Genomic DNA, 20,949 nt, shown 5'->3' with positions numbered 1-20,949 from the left:
TGAAAAACTGTTTCCCTTATTGAGCAAAACTGACATGTATCTCCTCTCCCCGGCTGAATGATGGAGAGAAATGAGTTGGTGGCCACAATGGTATGCAATATTCTCCACTGTAGATCCCCCACTCTCTTGGGAACTGGTGATCTATAGAGATTCCTCCATGCAGGGGTGATGGAGTCCTCTACCTGTAGCCTCTCTCGCCAATGTGTATCAGGCAAGTTCTTTAAATTTTGAAAATGCAACACTTTCACACACATCCGATACATTTCTTTTTTTTGTATCCCCCCGAACTGAACCTTATATCCTTCTGCAAACTTTAGGATCTGCCCCGGGGTATCAATGGTCTGCCCTACTGCAGGTTCAACTTGCAGGTCCAACTCTGGCGGTTCTGTCTCCAGCTGGCTTTTTCCTAAGAACAACTGACTCATCTGTTTTAACATGTCTGCAGGCAAAACAGCTTTCAACTGCACTAAAAACCCCTCCATCACACGCACTGATCTCACACCCAGCTCACTTGCTAGTAATTCTGCAGTTTTCCAGGCTCGGTTATCAAAATTAATTAAATCACCGACCTTCACTACTCCTCTGGAGATCAAAAGTAAAACAAAACTCTTTGATTCTAAAAGATTGCATTTTAATGCTGAATTATAAATTAGAGGCTCTTCAAGCAACCAATACATCCCTACAGACTTCAAATCTCTGTTAATTCTAAAAACCTTCCAAGCATTCAGCATCCCCCTATAAAAAACAGGCAAGACCGAGAGATTTAACTTTCCACCATCTAATAAAAACAGATGCCTATCAAAATTCAACCTCCCTACTAAACGAAGAAAAGCAAAAGCCACTGTTCTCCAGGGTAGTGATTCTTGACAGTACAGCAGCCTCTGAAGCGACTGGAGTCTAAAAGCTGTTATTCTGCTTTTTATATCCATCAATCCCTGTCCTCCTTCTTCTACAGGCAAGTATAGCACCCCCTGCTTTATCCAATGCAGCCCATCCCAAAAAAAACTCAGCAATACTCTCTGAATTTCCAACAGCAGAGAAGGAGGGGGATCCCCACACATTAATCTGTGCCACAGCATTGATGTGACCAGGTTATTAATAATTAAAACTCTTCCTCTATAGGAAAGCTTAATTAGAAGCCACCGCCATTTATCCAATCGACCTTTCACCTGATCCAGTATTCCTTCCCAATTCTCTTTAGCCAGTCCCTGCTCTCCCAAGTGAACTCCCAAATATCTGAAAACCTCCCTGTTCCACTTAAGCCCTGATGGTAAATCCGGTGGTCTGCTGCCCTCCCATTAAAAAGGCATTACTCTTGTCCCAATTTACCCGAGCTGAGGACACTCTTTCAAATACCCTCAAGCTCTCCTCTATTATCTGAATGTCTCTCTTATTTGTTACTAAAATAGCAAGATCATCAGCGTAAGCCACCACCTTAACAGGCTCCATTGTCACAGTAGGGATAGACAACCCAATCAATATCTTTCTCAATTTTACCATCAGGGGTTCAAATGACAGAGAATATAACATTCCCGATAAAGAACAACCCTGGCGAATTCCCCTTTGAACTTTAAAAGGAGCACATAATATACCATTTATTTTAAGTACACTAAAAATGCTACTATAGAGCAACTTAATTTTTCCCAAAAAATTGGGACCAAAGCCAAATGACCTAATAACATCAAAAAGATACCGGTGATCTACCCGGTCAAAAGCCTTCTCTTGATCCAGAGAGAGCAATCCAGCTTTAAAACCAAAGAGCTTGGAGGCAACTATTAAATCCCGCACCAAAAATATATTATCAAATATTGTTCGGCCTGGTACGCAGTATGTTTGGTCTGAATGCACAATAGTGCTCATTACTCCGCTTAGTCTGTTTGCCAATGCCTTCGACAAGATTTTATAGTCAGTGCAAAGAATACTTACGGGCCTCCAGTTCTTAATAAAACACAAGTCCCCTTTCTTAGGCAGCAGAGTCAGTACTGCGCGCCGGCAGCTCAGTGGCAGTTCCTTTTCCACAATGCATTCCTCCATCACTTCCAAAAGGTCACCTCCCAACTCAGACCAGAAAGTTTTATAAAACTCAACAGGTATTCCATCGATTCCGGGTGTTTTACCCGTGTTGAGCCCTTCCAGAGCTTTAGAAAGTTCCTGCAACGTCAGTGCACTCTCCAGCTTCTCCTTCTCGCCTTCTGGAACCTGCGTTAGCCCCTGGAGGAACTGCTTGGCTCCCTCAGATCCATCCACAGCCTCTGCCGTGTACAGTTGTGAAAAGAAACCCACAGTGTGTTCCCTGATAGCCTCAGGCTCACACAGCAACTGACCATTCACTGTTCTAAGACAGTGTATTGCTTTACTCTGAACCACTTTCTTTTCCAATGCAAAAAAGTATTGAGTTGGAGCATCCATCTGGGAAAGCTTTAAAAACCTTGAACGTACCAATGCTCCCTGTACCTGTGAGTCCAACAACTCAGCCAAACTCCTCTTTTTGAGCTTCAGATCTTCATAGAGCCTGTCACTGTATGTGGTCTCCAGTGCATTATGGAGTTCAGTAATCTCCTCCTCCAGCTCTCTCATCACCTCACTAGTGCTCTTTGTAGCATTCATAGTGTACTGCTGACAAAACAGTCGGGTCTGAATTTTACTCACATCCCACCATTGCCTTATTGATAAAAATGCCTTTTTCTGCCTCCTCCACCGTTCCCAAAAAAATTTGAAACATTTTAAAAAATGACTGTCTTTTAAAAGTTTAGTATTAAAATGCCAATAAGACGAATAAACACGTGCAATAGGGATAATCATATTCAAACTGACCAAACTATGATCAGATAGACCTGTGGGGTGAATAGTACATTTAGAATAACAATTTAATTGATGCTTAAAAACATAAAACGTATCTAATCGAGCTAAACATATATTCCCATCACTCCCCTTAGCCCAGGTATACTGCTTCACATCAGGATTCATTACTCTCCACACATCCTCCATATCCTGCGCTGTTAAAACAGTGACCAGCTCCTTAACTGACCTGGGGTGAGGCTCTGGGCCGTTTCTGTCTAGCTTGTCGTCAACTGTACAGTTAAAATCACCAGCTAATAAAACCACTTCTTCAGTCTGACTCTGGGCAATAACTCCATTGAGAGTCTGAAAAAACAGCACCCTCTCTCTCCCATCATTTGGTGCATAAATATTAACAAATACTAACTTTCTACCTTCTACCGATACCTGCACTTTTAACAAGCGTCCTTTAATAACCTCACTTACATTGATAGAGTCATACTTAAACCCCTTCGCAAATAATATGGCAACTCCAGCACTAAAATTCGTTCCATGACTAAAAATAACCTCCCCTTCCCAATCCTGAATCCACTCAGATTTATTATTTTCATCTGTATGGGTCTCCTGGAGCATGGCAACGTTAACTCTCTTTTGGGTTAAATATTCAAACAGAGCTGCTCTCTTTGCACAATCTCTACCCCCATTAACATTTAAAGTTCCTATATTAAGAGTCTGCATTATAGGTTTTAAAGGAAAAATACACTGGAAAATACACACACTAATAAAAATGTAGACATGAAAAAGAAATAATGCTTGTGTAGACTTATCCATCATGACTTTTTTAGAGAGGCACGAACTTTACTTATTATATTTTTTAACTGATCTCTTTCCCTCTGCTCCATTCCCAATACAGCTGCATTACGTCTAATTTGTTGTGCCGAATTTAAAAACAATTTTAAATCAGGGAAGTGATCAATAACTTCAATCCCTCTTTTCCCTTTGATAGCGCTTTAAAATGCACGTATGCTTTCAGCACTATACCCCCCTCTCGCTTGCTGACTAGCCGAGAGATCAGAGCTAACCGATGAGTCAGTATCACTACCCCCGTCCTCACTAAAATCGCCACCACTGCCTGTTGCGCAATGCATTTGAGCGCAATCCACTCTCTCAGATAACTCGCTCACTAATCCATCAGCCTGGTCGACTCCATCCTCAGAAACAAGGCTGCGTTTTGCTACAAAACTATGCCTAATTTTAGCCTTTCTTTTCCCTTTGGGGAGTTTAAACTCACCCACTTCCCTCTCCTTCTCTAACACTAAAACTGCACCTTTATTCTGTTCAAAGCTTTCCTCAATCTGTTCTCTCCCCTCACCACCCTGTCCGTCAACTACCACCCCCACCACAGGTGTTTTAGACGATTCCTGCAACTCACTTTCCCCATCTACCACACCAGACTCAACCAAACCCGGGTTGACTTTTTCAGTCTCTCTCTCCGTTCTAGTACTCTCCGCAGTGCTGCGATCCGAAGGTCCCTCAACCTGGCTCCCCAGCTCAGCTACGCTCTCTCTCACCTCAGTGACTTCTTCCCCCTCACTTTCAGTTTCTCCTTCAGTCCTCTTACAGTTCTTTGCAATATGCCCTTTACGGCCACATTTAAAACATTTCATTGTATCAGAAGAAGCAAACACTACATAATCGCTACCCTCCACCCGAAACCTAAAAGCTACATTCAGCTCTCCAGTCGGGTCATTCAGCAGCATATATACCTGTCTCCTGAAAGAAACTACATGCTTTAACTCAGGGGCCTTACAACCCAGAGGAATCATTGTAACGCCTGACATTAATTGACCATGACGACTTAGCTCTCTCACTACAAGTTCATTTTTCAAAAAAGGCGGAATATTGGAAATTGTTATTTTCCTAGCGGGAGCCGCAAGAGGCAGAACAGACACTAACACTCCGTCAATAACCAACCCTTGCTGAACCATTTCGGAAACTATTAATTCATTGCTCAAAAATACAACTACAACCTTATTCATCCGTGACGCCGACTTGATATTCTCACACCCAATTACTTTTCCAAGTTCTACCACACATTTCTCAACCGGGACAGACACATCCACTACAATTTTTATGCCATTTCTCCGTGTCATATGTTCAAAATTGGGAACTGATCCCCTCGGGATTCCCCCGACTTTGGCCATCACGGCCAATAAGACCCAACTATTTTCCCTTCTTTTATTTTTTAAACCTATAACATAAAAAAGGATGAAAAGTGAAAAAAAGGAATGAACAAAAACAACGGGAAAAAACCCCTCACTCACTCTGAGCTCCACACGCTGCAAGCACTCCCAACAGACACCGCGACAAACAGACAGCACGAATAGATAGATAGATAGATAGATAGATAGATAGATAATGAAGAAAAGTCGTTGATAAACTGAAAACTCACTATTTTATTAATAAGCTACAATGTTTCGATTTATGACCTTTTTCAGATAACGTGACAGAAATAGTTAAATATACTATATATACATATAAACTGGTAGGAAAAGGTCAATTAATTTTATAAAAGTCTCTTACTGTAAATAACCAAATCCAGTTTTTCTACACACTGACGGGGTTCATTCATGCAGTTTATAAAGCATTTTGGCTCTGCATCCCAAGCAGTGAGGCTGCTGACATTCCAAACTGCTATTTTACTATTCGTTTCATTCACAGGGTTAACAGAAGACTCCCAGCCAGCCCCCAATACATCTTCACGTGTTGTGGAGCAGTCGACAGTCACTGGGTCTCCAAACCTCACCACGACTCTAGAGGGATCAATATTCACATCACAGACAGGAGAAGCAGCCGCTAAAGCAAAAAAAGAAGCAGTTATTTTACACTGTAGCATCCAAGGAACATAGTTAAGCAATCATAGGCTCAGTATTATTAATGCAAAACTACTGTATTCTTGACAAACGAATTATAATACATCACACAGACCCTCACAGATATTCTTTGACATTTTTCTACCGTCTAATAATTCTCTAAAAACCCACTGTTGTCATTTCTTCTTCTTCGATTACTTCTTATAGCTAGCGCATCTATTTCATGGCACAGGTATACAGAGTCGTCAAGACTCACCCTTTGGAGACATTGTGTATGGGAGAGATGACATATTTAGTTTTTCTTCTCCTGGTCCAGTACTCATGTCATAGCCAGAAGAAGTAGACCCTAAACATGACTATCTATGGGACACTGTAGCTTTAACTGATGCTTGAATTTGTTGCTGATTCTCTAAAAAAAACAACTGTTGTCATTTCTTCTTCTTCTGCTAGGTCTTATAGATAGAGCAGCTATTTCATGGCAGAGGTATACAGAGTTGCCAAGACTCACCAATCGTAGACGTTGCGTACGGGGGAGAGGTGTTTTGTATTGGTGCTTCTGGTCCAAAATCGAGCTCTGTCGTGCAAGTGTAATTCACTCCATGGTTTTTTGTAAAAGTGATAGTAGCATTTACAGGAAACTGCGTGCCGTTATGAGTTACATTATCACTGCCAGCAATCTGGTCATCTCCTTTATAGAACTGCACTGCAAGAGACTGAGCAGAAGCCTCACCAAGGACCAGGCACTTTATATTAGATCCGTTATCGATCTTCATAAACTCCGGAGCGAAGAGGAATATGCATTCTGGAAGCTCTGCAAAACAAAAGCAATGGACATTAAAATGTTAAACCTTTGTGTTCTGCTATAGGACTGTGCAGCTCTGGCCAAAAAGTTTCGCATCACCCTACAGAATGAACTCATTTTGCTTCATAAAGTCGAACGAAACTTGCTGAATAATGTTACGCTAACCTATTGAATTACGTAACGCTTTTGTAGTTTTTCCATATACTGACAAAAATTGAAAAATGTGCAATTTATATATATATATAGAGAGAGAGAGAGAGAGAGAGAGAGAGAGAGAGAGAGAGAGAGAGAGAGAGAGAGAGAGAGAGAGAGGCTAACTTCACTATAACGAACCATTCTTATAACAAACACCCGTTTTTAACGATCACAACAGCAAGAACCGATTTTTTTTCAATGCAAATTAGCCCTATTAGAATGATCAAGTACAGGATCCACCCGGATAAAACGGTCTCAGTACTGACTGACTCTGAACTTGCTCCAGTCAAGTGTGTTATTCTCTCAGTGAAATCAAAGACCATGGTTGACTAATTCAAAGATAACGCTAATTCAAAGATGTTATTGTAGTACGAATCATGCATGACCAATGCAATCGTTGCCGGTCAGTCATCTTCACACAAACTGTAACCAGGCATCGGGCGTGAGGAGCAATCTACGCTGGATAGTTTTTTTTTTCAAGAGAAAGGACTTGTCGTTTGTGTATTCAGCATGTAAGTGTACATTCTATCCTTTTTCTTTTCTTTACTGTTTTCTCTTAAACATACCACAGTGTTGGTGTAATTTATATGTTGAAAGGGGTTTGTTTTGTGTGCTTTTTAGAGTTGTTATGTTTGATTAAATGATTACAAACGGGAGCTCGATTGAGACTTGCCGCCTTTGTCTCATGTGGTCCTCTGTGTCTTATCGTTGGTAGCGTCACATGACCCGTTTGTTTCTTTTTTTCATTTTTATTAAATCCCCCCCCCCCCCCCATGTGCCGGCGTTTCAACATCAACTCCCATGTCCCTCTGTCTTGCAATGCGTTACCCACACATGTGACACGATTACCTTGTCACAATACCCTTTGAAATGTTGATCAATGTGAAGGAATCTTCATAAAAGTACTATATATTGATGTTCAGTTCAAATTTGCCGTTTTGTCATTATTCTGATACAGAAAAATGACAAACAGTATTACAGTGAACACCCTGATATAAGGAACATTTCTCCAGGTCCCAGGAGGGTTCGTTATAGTGAAGTTAGCCTATCTTTAAATTCTAGGTGATGCAGAAATTTTGGCCACAGCTGTGCCTCAGACTGCCCTTGCTAATGCTCCTTGCTTTGTCCTGAGAACTAAACAAGAGAGCCTGATTTTTTAAGGAATATAACACAGTTGTATATTTATTATAGACCATCGTTCTAGGCTGTCATTAGCTTTATTAAGAACAGTTTTAATGAACATCGGACTGTATTTTATTCATAAAGGCGGACTTCTAGAAAGCAATCCTCAGACGCCCCATGGGTTAAAACTTTGTGAACAGGGATCACAATGACTTGCATTTCTTTGAGAATAGTTTGGTTCTCTACAGTCTCTTTTTGAGCAACTGTAACTGTTTCCATCCTATCCCAGACATGGAGATTATCATTCTAGCCTGGTACAATTAAAATGAATAAACTTGTTGTTAAATGTAAAATAAATGTTACAGAAGCCACTCACTGTTCAGTCAGGAAACTCATGTGATAGATTATTTATTAAAACACAGACTAGACAACACTACTGCATTATACATATTTTCACACTACATTCTTTGGCCCCGCCTTTCAAGGTACCCCTGCCCATAAATTAGCTTGCAGATAAGTGGAGAGGCTGACCATAGGGAGCCATGGGCTGGGGGGCAGGATAGCTGCCCTCCCCCGTTAGATGAAGCCAAAAAAAGCAGGTGGAGGCTGGGGAGGAGGAGGCGAACTCTGGTGCGCACAGCAGGGACGTAACGGTTTGAGGCGAGATAGAAATCCTTTCCTTGCCGATCATTGGAAGTGTTGTTTATCGAAGGACAAATAAGACACTAGCTATGACGATCTGGTATTGGAAGCATCTCAAGTATGCTTGGTATTTATGTGGTTTGATCTAAGGTTAAGCTTTGCTTAATTACAATACTAAATCAACTTTACATCACACTTACCGGTTTCATTATTGAAGTTCATTAAGCATTTTGGCTTTGCATCCCGAACAGTGAGGCTGCTGGCATTCCAAAAAGCTGTTGTACTATCCGGTTCATTCACAGGGGAAACAGAAGACTCCCAGCCAGCCCCCAATACATCTTCACGTGTTGTGGAGCAGTTGACAGTCACTGGGTCTCCAAATCTCACCACAACTCCGGAGTGGTCAATATTCACATCACAGACAGCAGAAGCAGCTCCTAACATGAGAGGAAAGTGAGGTGATTTCATATCGATCTAGGGTATGCTTTCTGAAAGAAGTTTTACTCCCCAACTAACATAAAAAAATCAATACATTGTGTTATTTTCTGCACCCATCAAGTCAAAAGAAAAACACTATATAGATATAGATATAGGGTTAAAAGGTGATAAAACTGCAGTAATTCTTCAGATGTGTAGAAAGAAAAGTAAACACAGTGCAGTACACTTGTTATTACTGTGTGTGTGTGTGTGTGTGTGTGTGTGTGTGTGTGTGTGTGTGTGTGTTTGTGTGTGTCTGAGTGTGAGAGAGTTTGGTGGCCGGCAGCCATCTTATTGAAGGAGTTGGATGACCACCCTTTGCACAGCCACGTGGCATGGTTTGATATTTTGATTAATTGTTTGATTGGAGAAGTGTGGAATGTGGCCAGGTGTTGATTGGATGGTTTATTGTCAATCAACCCCTGGCCACATGGTACACAAGGGGAAGGAGTGTTTGAAAAAGGCAAAGTGCTGTGTACCAAAAGGTGCAAAATGAAAAAGAAAAAGGTCATGTAGGTACACAAAAATGTGAAGAATTGATAACATTTGGGGAAGTACACTTTTTTTTATCAATTATTCACCTACATTACCTTGTTCTTTTGATATATATATACATATATATTATTCACAATTTTATCCAAATGATAATTACATTTCAATAGTATGTCAATGGTCAAAAAACTTAATGAAAACAAATACATGAACAAATACTTAAATAAATAAAACACATTGCTTATGGTTCACAAATGCATTTCAATAAATAAGTCAAACTCTAAAGCTTGCTAGGTTCTGTTCATAATGAAACCACAAGAGCAGGGCGCGGCTCAGCTTAGTAGCAACTCTCTTAGCACATAACACCCTTTGTTTGTTTTTTTTTACCCCAAACAACGCATACATAAGTTATATTTAATGCTATTTATTTTAGAAACTCATCAGAAGTATTTAAAAGGTGGACTGAGCCTTTAAAGAAACATTTAAACTCAGATAAGCACAGCTCCCAGTGCGCTGGCTTGATTTCTCCTACAAATTCTTGACATGCTCTCAATCGATCTTTATCAAGCAGTGTTGTTAAAGTAATACATTACAATAACAAGTTACTTGTAATCAGATTACTTTTTTTCAAGTAACCTATGGCAGAACAATATTACTGTAAATACTTTACTGTAATCAAATTACTTTTCATGGCCAGTAACAGAGATTATGTTTTGTTGCTTCAGTGGAAAATCTTGCATCGTGTGCATGAGGCAGGCGTGCCTTTGTGCAAATCATTTCTCCGTAGGTGTCTGATTTATTTGTTCTCCCTTACTGGAATTCAAATTAAGATGCTGGCCAGTAATAATCAAGAGTAAAACTCTATTCCTTTGTTCTACGATTGGTTATACGTGTAATAAATTAGGTACATAGATAAGAAACTTAACGAGGTACAATTATACACGCCGTCATTGAAACATAATAAAGAATCACTAATATCTTCTATAAGAAAGTAATCAGTAATATGTAGCAGATTATTTTTCAAAGTAATATTACCATCCTCATTGGCAGGATGCGCACGGAAATATCAGCGCTTAAAATGATAATACAATGGCGCAGTTGAAGACAGGAATGCATGTAGATAGCACGAGTTCCTGTCTCAGTCTTGAAAGTGTTGTAACCAAAAGCATGGAGCTGTAGTCTTGTGTGTTAAGATCTCAATGTAGAGTAAACCCACACTGCGCTATTTTTACGGAACCCACCGTTACAACCGCACTCAGAACTCTTTCAGGAACTTGCATTTTTTTTTAAATGTTTTATTTTATAAATAGCACTAGCCTTTGTAGATTCAATAAGGACATGAACTTTAAGATACATCAAAAGTAACTTACCTGTGACTGCGAAACACAGGAGTCCTAAAAACATATCTCGCATCAGAGATCCGAATTCCATTTTGTGTTTCTGTTGCTGTATATTGAAGATGAATGCAGCAGATGAGGAAGTGTGTTGTGTTCTCTCTCTCTTTCTCTCTATCTAGCTCTACCTACATGGCGGTGCCTACCACAGGAAGTATTGCAATGTGAAGTACAGAGTTAAACGTGGCACACACAGCAGCTAAAGTAACGGCCTCCTTGTCTTCAGTTTGCGCCGTTTTATGTGAAAGTAAAACGAAGTTATTAATGTTGTAAAGCTAGTGACACGTGACCTTGATACCCATGGAGTACCAGATTGTATTTATGTAATTCAATACATTCCAAAATCAATATTTCTGATTATTTAAAAAGCTGGTTGTTTAACCAGCTTATATTCCCAGTACTCAAGGTGGTCAGAGAGAGCTCAATCCATTGAAGATTGAAAGGCATATCAAACTAGAAATGGGAACAGCAAGGCATCACTGAGAGAAATGGGGAAACCATCTCCGGTGAAATAGCATGTAAACGCAAAGTGGAAATATGAAAGAATTGGATTACTGACCTGGCCTGGGGGTTTAAACAATGTGTCAGTGAGAACGGGAGAGAATGAATCTGCAGATACGGTAGCAAGTTATCACAGCTTGTTATCTTCAACAGAAATATCGCAGCATCAAATATAAATAAAAGCCAACTATTCCCCCACCCTGATAGTTAAGTAGGTGTAACTATTGGCTGAAAAACAAGTCTAGTATAGTATAAATGAATATATCGGTGTAGGGTGTCTAGTTCTGTAAGATGATCTGCTCATTGTGAAATGACATCTCAGTCTTATACAAGAAAAGACACCACATATTAACTTATTATAAATCACACGCATGAAGACTCTACTTACTTTAAAACATTTTTATTTGTGTAAAACATACAAATGCATCACACCGTTTTTGCTAGTATTTGAACAGTACTCTCTCACGTCCAATTATGTGTTTGACCCCTTAGGCAGATATATAATAAACTGGCTCATCTTTCACAGAGCCCTCGTAGCAGAATGCATTGAAGTGTCATTTTATTTAATAATGTTTAAACAAAGTAACGTGTGGGGAGAGAGAGGTGGTGGTCAAACAGCCACCAGCCTTGGGATTGTTGTAACCAGGAGCAAACAGTTTATGAAATGGTTCTGCAAGCGAAGTGGTGCACAGGTACAAATCACTTTCCTGAGGATAATAAAAAATCGCCAAAGAAAAGACTACGGAAAGAAAGAAAAGCTGTGGACTGTGGCTTGCACAGGGCTCAGTCCAGTCCTCTGTGTTGTATGGGCTTTATCATCATGGTGACCTTCTTCAGAGAGTAAGAGCCTCCGCGAAACTCCGCCCAGTAGACTCCATCCTGGTAGCGGCTCCGGTAGTGCCCGCCCTTGTACCACACCCCGTTGAGGTTTGAATGGGCACACATGTGGTACCACCAGCCCCCCTTCTGGTAATGGGCACAGTTACCTGGAAGACAGTTAACTGGAGAATGAGGGCTGGGGATCGGTCAGTGACTGGGCAAGCTCAGAGTAACACACCTATTCACAACCAACGTCATGAGGAATCAGGGGTGCTGGAACTAGGGGTGCTGGGGGTTGCGGCTTGAAGTGCTGTGCTTCCATCATATACAGGGGTTACAGTTTTGTTCAATGGCACCCCCACTATAAAAATTGTTCCAGCACCACTGTGTGGCATGAAGTCACGGCACAATCGCACCGTGCACTGCACCATCATCAAGATATAGCCTTGAACAGCGCAGGTGCAAAATCAATAAATAAGGAATCACTCAAGATTACCTCAAGATCTGAGAGCAGCGGCCTAGTCATTACTCTTACAATTGATACCAAAATCAATAAGAACTGGAAGATTGCAGCATCACCATGTAGAATGAACACGTTGTGCTCCATAAAGTGGAATGAAACCTGCTGAATAATGTTACCTTAACCTACTGAATTACACACCGCTTTGTAGCTTTCCATATCCTTAACACATCTCCATATCTAACATGAAATACTGTACTACTCTTGTGACTTCCAGTAGACACTTGCAATATCGTTTTGTAGTTTGATTACATGATGTTAAATAAAAGATTATGTTCAGACAATTTTTTTTTAAAATTATGTCCCAATCCTAAAATTCTAGGTGATGCAAAACTTTTGGCAAATATGTGTGGGCTCTACTGTGTAACATTAACGAGTAAAATACATTCTCCAGTGCTACCAATACAGGGTAATGAACATCAAAGGTCAACAGGAATAAAAAGCACGAGTTTATCCGTACCGGTGTAGGCGTCACGGTCTCGATCCAGCGTAGTGAAGGCCTTGTTGTTGTGCCAGGACAGCGAGTCCCCAGCGTCGCCCTGGTAGTGACCCAGCCGCAGGCGGTACGAGTCGCTCTCTGGCTCCACGCGGAAGCTGTCGTACTCCGCGTGCACCTGCTGCCCCTGCCAGTCCTCCATCAGGACCAGCAGCTTGTAGTCCTCCTGGGTGGTAAGCCAGTACAGGTTCTCCAGACCCAGCCAGTACTCCCCGTCGATGTTCCCGAAGCCTTGCTGTAAAACACACACTCCGGTCAGGAGGCATTGTAACACTGGCAAAGGAGTGGCTTTATGTTTAAGACTGATTGGCTTTATTTATTGGCCATGTAGAAAGAAAATACATATTCTATATATATGGTTACACTACACTGATGAGCCCCAAACAGGGCGAAACTAGTCTGCAGCTACTGTACTCTGACTTTTAAAGGGCTGTGAATGTAGAAGCCGTTTGGCAACTTTCACACGATTTGATTGGCTCTTGCAATGCGGACATTTGCATATCACCCATTCTCTTTTATTATTATTATTTATTTCTTTCTTAGCAGACGTCCTTATCCAGGGCGACAATTGTTACAAGATATCACAATATTTTTACATACAATTACATTATGGTTTTTTTTTGTTTTTTTTACACATTATTTTATTTTCTACATATAATTACCCCTTTATACAGTTGAATCTATGTAAAGTACTTTGCTCGAGGGTACAGCAGCAGTGTCCCCCACCTGGGATTGAACCCACGACGCTCCGGTCAAGAGTCCAGAGCCCTAACCACTACTCCACACTGCTGCCCCTCTTGACAAACGTCTGCCAGGAAGTTCTACGAAACGTTTGTCGAGCAGAATTTTAGATGACAACGTTTCTTTTAGCGGCGCTGCCTGTTCTACCGTTGGAGTGTGTTTTTAATCGGGAGGCTCACCTTGTAGTGCTCCCAGGTCCTGAAGAAGTTGACAGAGCCGTCCTGCCTCCTCTGAATGACGGCCCAGCCCCCGTCGGCGTGGCTCTGCTCGCACCACAGCTGCAGGAGCCTGTTCACGTTGCGTGGCCTGATCAGGTAGATCCCGCTGGCGCTGCCACCCTCCGCCAGGACGTGTCTGCAATCCCGCCACGGCCCTGCCGGAACCAGACAGGGCAAATAATACAGCTGTGTCAACCTCTGAAGAACGGGAACAGGAGTGAATAGGAAAGCTTTTGCTTAAGAGCAAAGGCGACTTACAGAGACTATGGTGTGTTAACTATGCATCAGCTGCAGAGTCACTTACAACTACGTCTCACCCGAAAGACGGAGCACAAGGAGGTGAAGTGACTTGCTCAGGGTCACACAATGAGTCAGTGGCTGAGGTGGAACCGGGGACCTCCTGGTTACAAGCCCTTTTCTTTAACCACTGGACCACACAGCCTCCTACACTGCTTGCCTATGCTTTACCACACCTTCACTGTTTTATATTGCACTTTGCTATGCTTTTAGTTCTGATAAACTTTTATAAGGGCTTTTCAGAATACCCTCACAGTTAATGATAAATGAAACATCTATTAATCTGGCCTGCCATCTATTGGGAAGCATAGTCTTTAGCCAAGTTATACCTCACAAAAAAAAAAAACGTCTGCTAGATCAGTTTCCAAAAAAAAAAGGGGGTGAGAAAACGGAATGCTGTTTACCTAAAATGATTAGGTGGTGATTAAGGGTACCCCATTGTAAACAAGTAGATTACCCTGTCGCTGCCCACTTCCTGTGTTTACTGAACCTGCGCTGACAACTGCCTCTCTCCGATTCACCCCAGACCCTCGGAACAGTGCAATTAACATTGCTGGAAAACAGTGCAGCTCAGCTGGGATGCGGAAACTGCAAATTAGAAGGCAGCACTGTTCCAGATTGGAGCTAAAAATACATATATTTTAAAAAAGGTCCTAAACCATTAACCATTGTCAAAGATATGCACATCACATACAGCTGTCATGTTTATACAGTAGGATGTTGCAGTTGAAGGTTATATATTTCATATAGCAGGGGTGGCCAACCCTGATCCTGGAGAGGCGCAGGGTCTTCTGGTTTTCGTTCCACCCGAGTTCTCAGTTACTGAACTGAACCAATTATTTTCTTAATTGGTCAACACTAACAGTTTTCCCAGGTGTTTACCCATTGATGATTTAAAGATACCCAGAAAACCTGCAGGACCGTGGCTCTCCAGGACCAGGGTTGGCCTGGAAGCTAACTGCAGTGTTTCCACTGCTGAAGGCATTAGCCAGAAACGTTTGTCAACTTTTGTTTCATGTTATTTTTGTCTCAGTAATTAATGTCACATGTGCTGCTGCTGGAATGCTCCTCTCCTCCTCCCACTGTGTGAACAGCTGGTTTGTTTGTGTTTTCCCATCACATATCCCTGCAGGACCCTGGCTATCACTTATCATTGTGTAATGACAGATCACAGCCAGGCTCTGATCCTACTCTGTTATCAAAAACCCGGGCTGGTATGCAAACCTTATAAAAAAAAAAAAAAAAACGAAGACTGTGTTTGGCGAAACTGATCAGGCATCCGTTGAAATAGTGATACCATTGAGGAGTTTTATAACAAAAATAAAACAAATGTTTTTTTCAACAAATAACAATAATATACAGTCACACTCTCAAACGCTTTTTAGCAGTAACCCAATGGAACTCCTTCTTCAGCTCCAGCCCAGGGGAGTCCAATCACGGCTCTGGAGGGCTGTTCCACTCCAGGTTTAACAGATAACCACTTCAGGGTCTGGACAGAGGTTTAATTGGTTTGATAAAACAATTTAGAACAGGGTTGGAACAAAGACCAGGACTGGAAGAGCCAACTTTGGCCACCCCTGCCCCCAGCCTCTACAGGAGTGAACATACAGACCACGTGCAGTCTTTGATACACACCTGCCTCAGTTAAACCACATTGAATAGTGGACTGGACCACCAATGAAGACCCACATTTGACTCCATTCCATCCACGTTCTCACATTGAAATGAAGTATTTTCAGTTAGGCTTACAATGAACCCTGCTGGTGGAATTAATGCATATTTATACTGTAGGACAGGGGTCTCCAGCCCTGGTCCTGGAGAGCTACTGTGGCTGCTGGTTTTCGTTTCAACCAATCTCTCAGTTTCTTAATAGAACCAATTATTGGCTTAATTAGTCAAGACTAACAGATGTTCCAGATCTTTAGCCACTGATGATGTAAAGACACCTAGAAAACCTGCTGGATAGGGGCTTTCCAGGACCAGGGGTGGAGACCCCTGCTCTAGGATATGGAAGTGAAAGCAAGTTTTTTTTTTTTTTACCCTGTTACGAAACCTTTTGTAATGAGGTCTCCTTTATAATAAGCTTACTGCAGTATAGCAAAGTGTTGTGAACCACAGCAAAAAGCCTGGTGAATACTGATGGTAAACCACAGGCAGGTGTGGTCCATCACAGAGATGGTAAATGCATGGAATGTATGGGAAAAGAATGGTAGGGAGCAGACTTAGCTGCACCTTTGTAAACTGTAAGACAGGCTGTGTCAGTTGCTCTTGGCTGTAGAATGGATGTCTCCAAGATATGCTGTTAGCAGAAAAAGCATGCTGGACTGGAGATAAGCCCTATAGGCATCGTCTGTGGTGTACCGCTTTGGTGAGGCTGGGACTGCAGGGTGGAGAAGTGGTAAATCATGTACTGCACAGCTGGGCAAACGTTCAGAGAAGCAGGGTCAGGGATGTAAAAACAGCCCCAGCATTGTGCCACTTCCCCTATAGGGTGGTAGTGTTTGCCAACGATTTTTTTTCGGAGTGCAAGACACACCTCCAGAGGCAAGATATTGCATTTTATTCTTAAAGAGAAAGTCCAGTTCTATGACATACCCTTAACAGATTTTTTTTAGAAGTACCAATAGGCCAACGGTTCTCAATGTCTTTGATGTTGAGAAGGACTTCTAGTCGCAACGTTTGTCAGATTGTATTACATTTATTTTAGTATTGGTAAAAAAAAAAAAAAATAAGTGTACTATGTTATTTTCTGCAAAAAATTATAATAATTGGGCCAAAAGTTTAGCATCACCCTATAGAATTAATTTTGCTTCATAAAGTCGAATGAAACCTGCTGAATAATGTTACGTTAACATATTGAATTACACACCGCTTTGTAGTTTTCCATATACTTAACAAAAAACTGACATGTGACATTTCAAAATCTAACATGAAATACTGTACTACTATTATGGCTTCCAGTTGACTTTTGCGATATCATTTTGATGACATGACGTTAAATAAAAGATCGAAATTATGTTCATATAGTTTTTCTTTTTTTTTAAAATTATGTCTCAATCCTAAAATTCTGCATGCATAGAAATAAGCCTGGAAAAAGGATGGAAAACTACTAAATGAATGTGCAATCTGACTATGGTTAAATTTCTGAAGAGTGATCCCAGTTTGATTCCCTGCCTACCTGGAGTCTTGGTCTCTGCAGAGCTGAAGAATGGGTGTTCGGTTGGAGTATTGATCGATGATGCAGGGGGAGGTTCAACGGCCTGCCACTGGCGGCTCTCCTGGGTCTGTTTGTCTGTCTGGTCCCTCTGGATCTCATTGCTCGACTCCCCCTGGTTCTGACTCCGGTTCTGGGTGCTGACGGGGCTGAGAGGAACCACTTGAACTTGAGGAGGCAAGACGTAACTCTGGAGGGGTTGGCCCGAGGAAAGGAAAGGATGATGCATGAAGTCTGGTATTTAAAGGTCTTATGAGTAGCCAGATGAACAAAGTTTTGTCAAGAAGTTGCACAAAAAGACAAAGACAAACGTAAACCTTTCAAATGTAGTATTATTAGCAGGCACGTGAACAAGCTGAACCCAGGCGAGTTTTCGGCACTGGCAATAATCAGCCACACACAGTAAACCCTGGTAATGAACTTAAAGCATTTCTGTGAAAAACTATTAAACCAACTAGGCAACTTCCTGTTTACTGCTTTGGAGATTTGGTGAGCACCCTTTAATCCAGAATAACCCCGCCAGTGCCCTTAGAAAAGTTTATATCACTGCATCACAGTAAAAGCACAGCAAAGTGTAGTAAAGCATAGTTATATGATAGAGCAAGCATGGAAAGCACAATCAAGCACGGTCAAATCCAGGTAAGTACTGTATGTATGGTAAAGATTTCATAGGTAGCTAGCGAGAATGCCTGAAACACGTGTGCACGTGTATAAAAACAGCTTGCCCACGGTGGCACCTACCTGCTGTGTCTGTGTCCCGTGTGTGGGCACTGCGTTGGCTCCGAGCTGGCACCGCTTCTCCAGGTGAGCGATGGCGAGACTGTGGTTGTTTAGGAGCGAGGCCAGGGCTTCATACTTGGTCTCCAGCTCCCGGTAGCTGGCAGAGACCCTGAGGACCTGAGCAGTGGCGTTGAGGAGCCGGTTCTCCAGCTGGGTGGCCTCCAGCGCCTGGTCCTTCTTCTGGATGATCTCGTGGAGGAGCTGGGTGTAGAGCTGGGTCACCCGGGAGTTCATGTTACGGCTCTCCTTGCGCAGAAACTTCACCTCGTTCAGGAGGCTTCCGTCCACTTCCACCACCTGCTTGAGGTGCTCAATCTGCCTCTGTTGCTGGCTCAGCTCCAGTCTGAGGTCCTCAAGCTCCGTTTTATTCACCGCGCTGCTGTCTTCTGGGTTTTTGGTGCTCAGGCAGATCGCTCCTGTGATCTTTTGCTGGGGGACGATAAACGTGTAGGAGCATTTCCCCGTGGGTTGAGTCGACTGGGTTGTAGGTTCAGGGGAACGCGGGTGCCTGTAATGCTCAGTCTTGCTCTTAGCCTCTTTTTTGATGCCACCGTCAGGAGAAACCACACTGGAGAAGGTAAAAAGGATCAGTGTAACGATTACTGTTTGTCTTTCCATTGTTCTGGGGTGGCTGCAGGTGGATTAAAAATCTGTAAAAGAAAACAGCACGTTTCAATTGTTTAATCGTTCTCGCCGTGGGTGAATCCCCACTTTGATAACTTGAAAAATATATATATATATTTCAAATTGCAACAGACAGTTTTTACTTTTCTCTTCAGCTATAATATAATTTTCAGTACTTTCCCAATTGTTGTTATTATTATTATTATTGAGTCATTTAGCAGATGCTTTTATCCAATTACAGAGATTAAGGGGTGAACTATGCATCAACAACTGCTGCTGCTGCAGAGTCACTTCCAATAGGATCTCAGTTTTATGTCTCATCCGCAGGACAGAACACAAGGAGGTTGAGTGACTTGCTCAGGGTCACACGCACTGAGTCAGAGGCTGAGCTGGGATTTGAACTGAGGAACCTCCTGGTATCAAGCCCTTTTCTTTAACCACTGGACCACCAAGTTGAAGTTGCAGAGCCTTTTGAAACTAGAATATTTGAGACAGCTGTCTCAATGCAAACATAGACCCAGACTGGCTTTTGTTGTTTTCCGACTGCTAATGAGGTTACGTTATCTGCCCTAGTGCAAGCCACATGTTCATTTATTGGTTTCTTCATGGCTATGCAGAGATGTTTACTGAGAGAAGAGAAGGTAAATGTTGTTGAGATTGCCTGGTGATAATCAGGCACACACAGTAAACTCTGGCAATGAACCTAAAGCACTTATGTAAAGAACTATTAAACCAACTAGGCACCTTCCTGTTTACTGCTTTGAAGGTTTGGCGGGCACTGTTTTAATCCAGAATAACCTTGCCAGTGCTCTTAGAAAAGTTTACAGCACTGCATCACAGTAACAACACAATCAAGCACGGTCAGTTCTAGGGAAGTATTCATATTTGTGATGATAAACTTTTATAAGGGTGGGGTTGGTTGGCTTTCTAACTTGGTTCTTCTGAAATGGAGTTTTGCTTTGTGTGCTCTAGTCTCCCATTGAAATGGATTAAGCTGTCGGAACACGACCATCAAACTTTCTATACGAGCTGTCTGATGATGAGCCACTAGGAGATACATTAGCATCTTTAACATTAACTAAATAAATAAATACTTTTGGATAAGGAATAATAAATGCACTGGCCTTGGCCACAATTCACAGAAAAGTGAGGAGCAACAGAGGTTAAAAAGCCCTTCAATTAACTTTCTAAAATGTTCATCTCATTTTTGTTAGCACTGCAGGTGCATTAAAAACTTACCTCTTTGCTGTTCTATTAAAATCTACAACCAGTCCGGTCACTTTTGTCAGTGGTCAAAGGTGCTTTCCCTTGTCCGAAGGTTCCAGGGCAATCCCTATGGGCCCTCGGAGACTCTCCAGAGATCTGTCAGCAAATCAAGTCCTGGATGTCTTTTATCCTCTGGTCAATGACCACTTGGGCTCCATTCTCAGGATAATGGGATCCGGAGAAAGACCAGCAGCGATTCCTGGCAATTATTCACGCTTGATTATGAGAAACTGTAACACAGTCCGTGTGCAGTTGATCCAATCTGATATTCTGATAGCTAAAGAAGTGAACCACCGTGCAGCAACAGCACCAACAACAAATTGCACTTGCTGTTTATGGCATGGTACTACAATGCAAACGAACACTTGTCTTGTCTTGTCTTGTCTTCTTGTCTGAAGACAAAAAAGCTGCCTGAACCGTTTTATTGCCTTCAAGATGCTGGATCCCAATTGAGATCCAATTTCACAGCAGGCACGATCTTCAGGAGTTGGAACAGCAGCAAACTCTGGAGGAAAGAGAATAAGAGAAAGGCTTGCTGGTGTTTTAAGAATCAATCAGTCCTTCCCCCTTTTTTGGTCTTCTGCTGACAAGTGAATCGCCAAAACAAACACAATTACAGTACACCCCCCTGCTCCCACCCCCACCTAACCCCCCCTGGCCTCCTATCTTCTCTCCATGTTTTGCTTATCCGTTCCTGT

At 42.0% G+C, this 20,949-nt stretch overlaps 2 protein-coding genes across 3 annotated transcripts in view; both read right to left on the bottom strand.

Annotated features, from left to right (window-relative positions):
- The window catches only part of LOC117402090 (uncharacterized), a 39,671-nt gene extending 28,791 nt beyond the window's left edge, over positions 1-10,880 (bottom strand). The window contains exons 1-4 of the mRNA XM_059007912.1: positions 10,752-10,880; positions 8,613-8,849; positions 6,160-6,462; positions 5,362-5,634 (exon numbers count right to left, since the gene is read on the bottom strand). Of these exons, the coding sequence (XP_058863895.1) occupies positions 5,362-5,634; positions 6,160-6,462; positions 8,613-8,849; positions 10,752-10,812 (874 nt within the window). The 5' untranslated portion in view covers positions 10,813-10,880. The remainder of the gene's footprint in view (positions 1-5,361; positions 5,635-6,159; positions 6,463-8,612; positions 8,850-10,751) is intronic.
- A 780-nt stretch (positions 10,881-11,660) lies between these two features.
- Positions 11,661-20,743, bottom strand: LOC131706662 (angiopoietin-related protein 2-like). Of its 2 annotated transcripts, XM_059008192.1 has the most exons (6): positions 20,225-20,743; positions 18,323-19,011; positions 17,546-17,771; positions 14,032-14,225; positions 13,076-13,346; positions 11,661-12,262 (listed from the first exon to the last, which is right to left on the bottom strand). In XM_059008192.1, exons 2-6 carry the CDS (start codon positions 18,977-18,979, stop codon positions 12,060-12,062), a joined length of 1,551 nt encoding a protein of 516 aa, XP_058864175.1. In that variant the 5' UTR covers positions 18,980-19,011; positions 20,225-20,743; the 3' UTR covers positions 11,661-12,059. The 2 variants fall into 2 exon arrangements, with proteins under 2 accessions (XP_058864175.1, XP_058864176.1); XM_059008193.1 differs by lacking the exon at positions 20,225-20,743 and having other exon boundaries at positions 18,323-19,223.
- Between the last annotated feature and the right edge of the window lie 206 nt (positions 20,744-20,949).

Source organism: Acipenser ruthenus, chromosome 36 (genome assembly GCF_902713425.1).
Source record: "Acipenser ruthenus chromosome 36, fAciRut3.2 maternal haplotype, whole genome shotgun sequence".
NCBI lineage: Eukaryota > Metazoa > Chordata > Actinopteri > Acipenseriformes > Acipenseridae > Acipenser > Acipenser ruthenus.
This window is presented reverse-complemented; position numbering and strand designations above follow the sequence as displayed.

Coding starts and splice junctions, on each gene's coding strand:
- LOC131706662 (XM_059008192.1), bottom strand. CDS start 18,979: ATGGAAAGACAAACAGTAATCGTTACACTGATCCTTTTTACCTTCTCC. Junction 13,347..14,031: donor GGACCTGGGAGCACTACAAG/GTGAGCCTCCCG, acceptor TGTGTTTTACAG/CAAGGCTTCGGGAACATCGA. Junction 12,263..13,075: donor AGACCGTGACGCCTACACCG/GTACGGATAAAC, acceptor ACTGTCTTCCAG/GTAACTGTGCCCATTACCAG.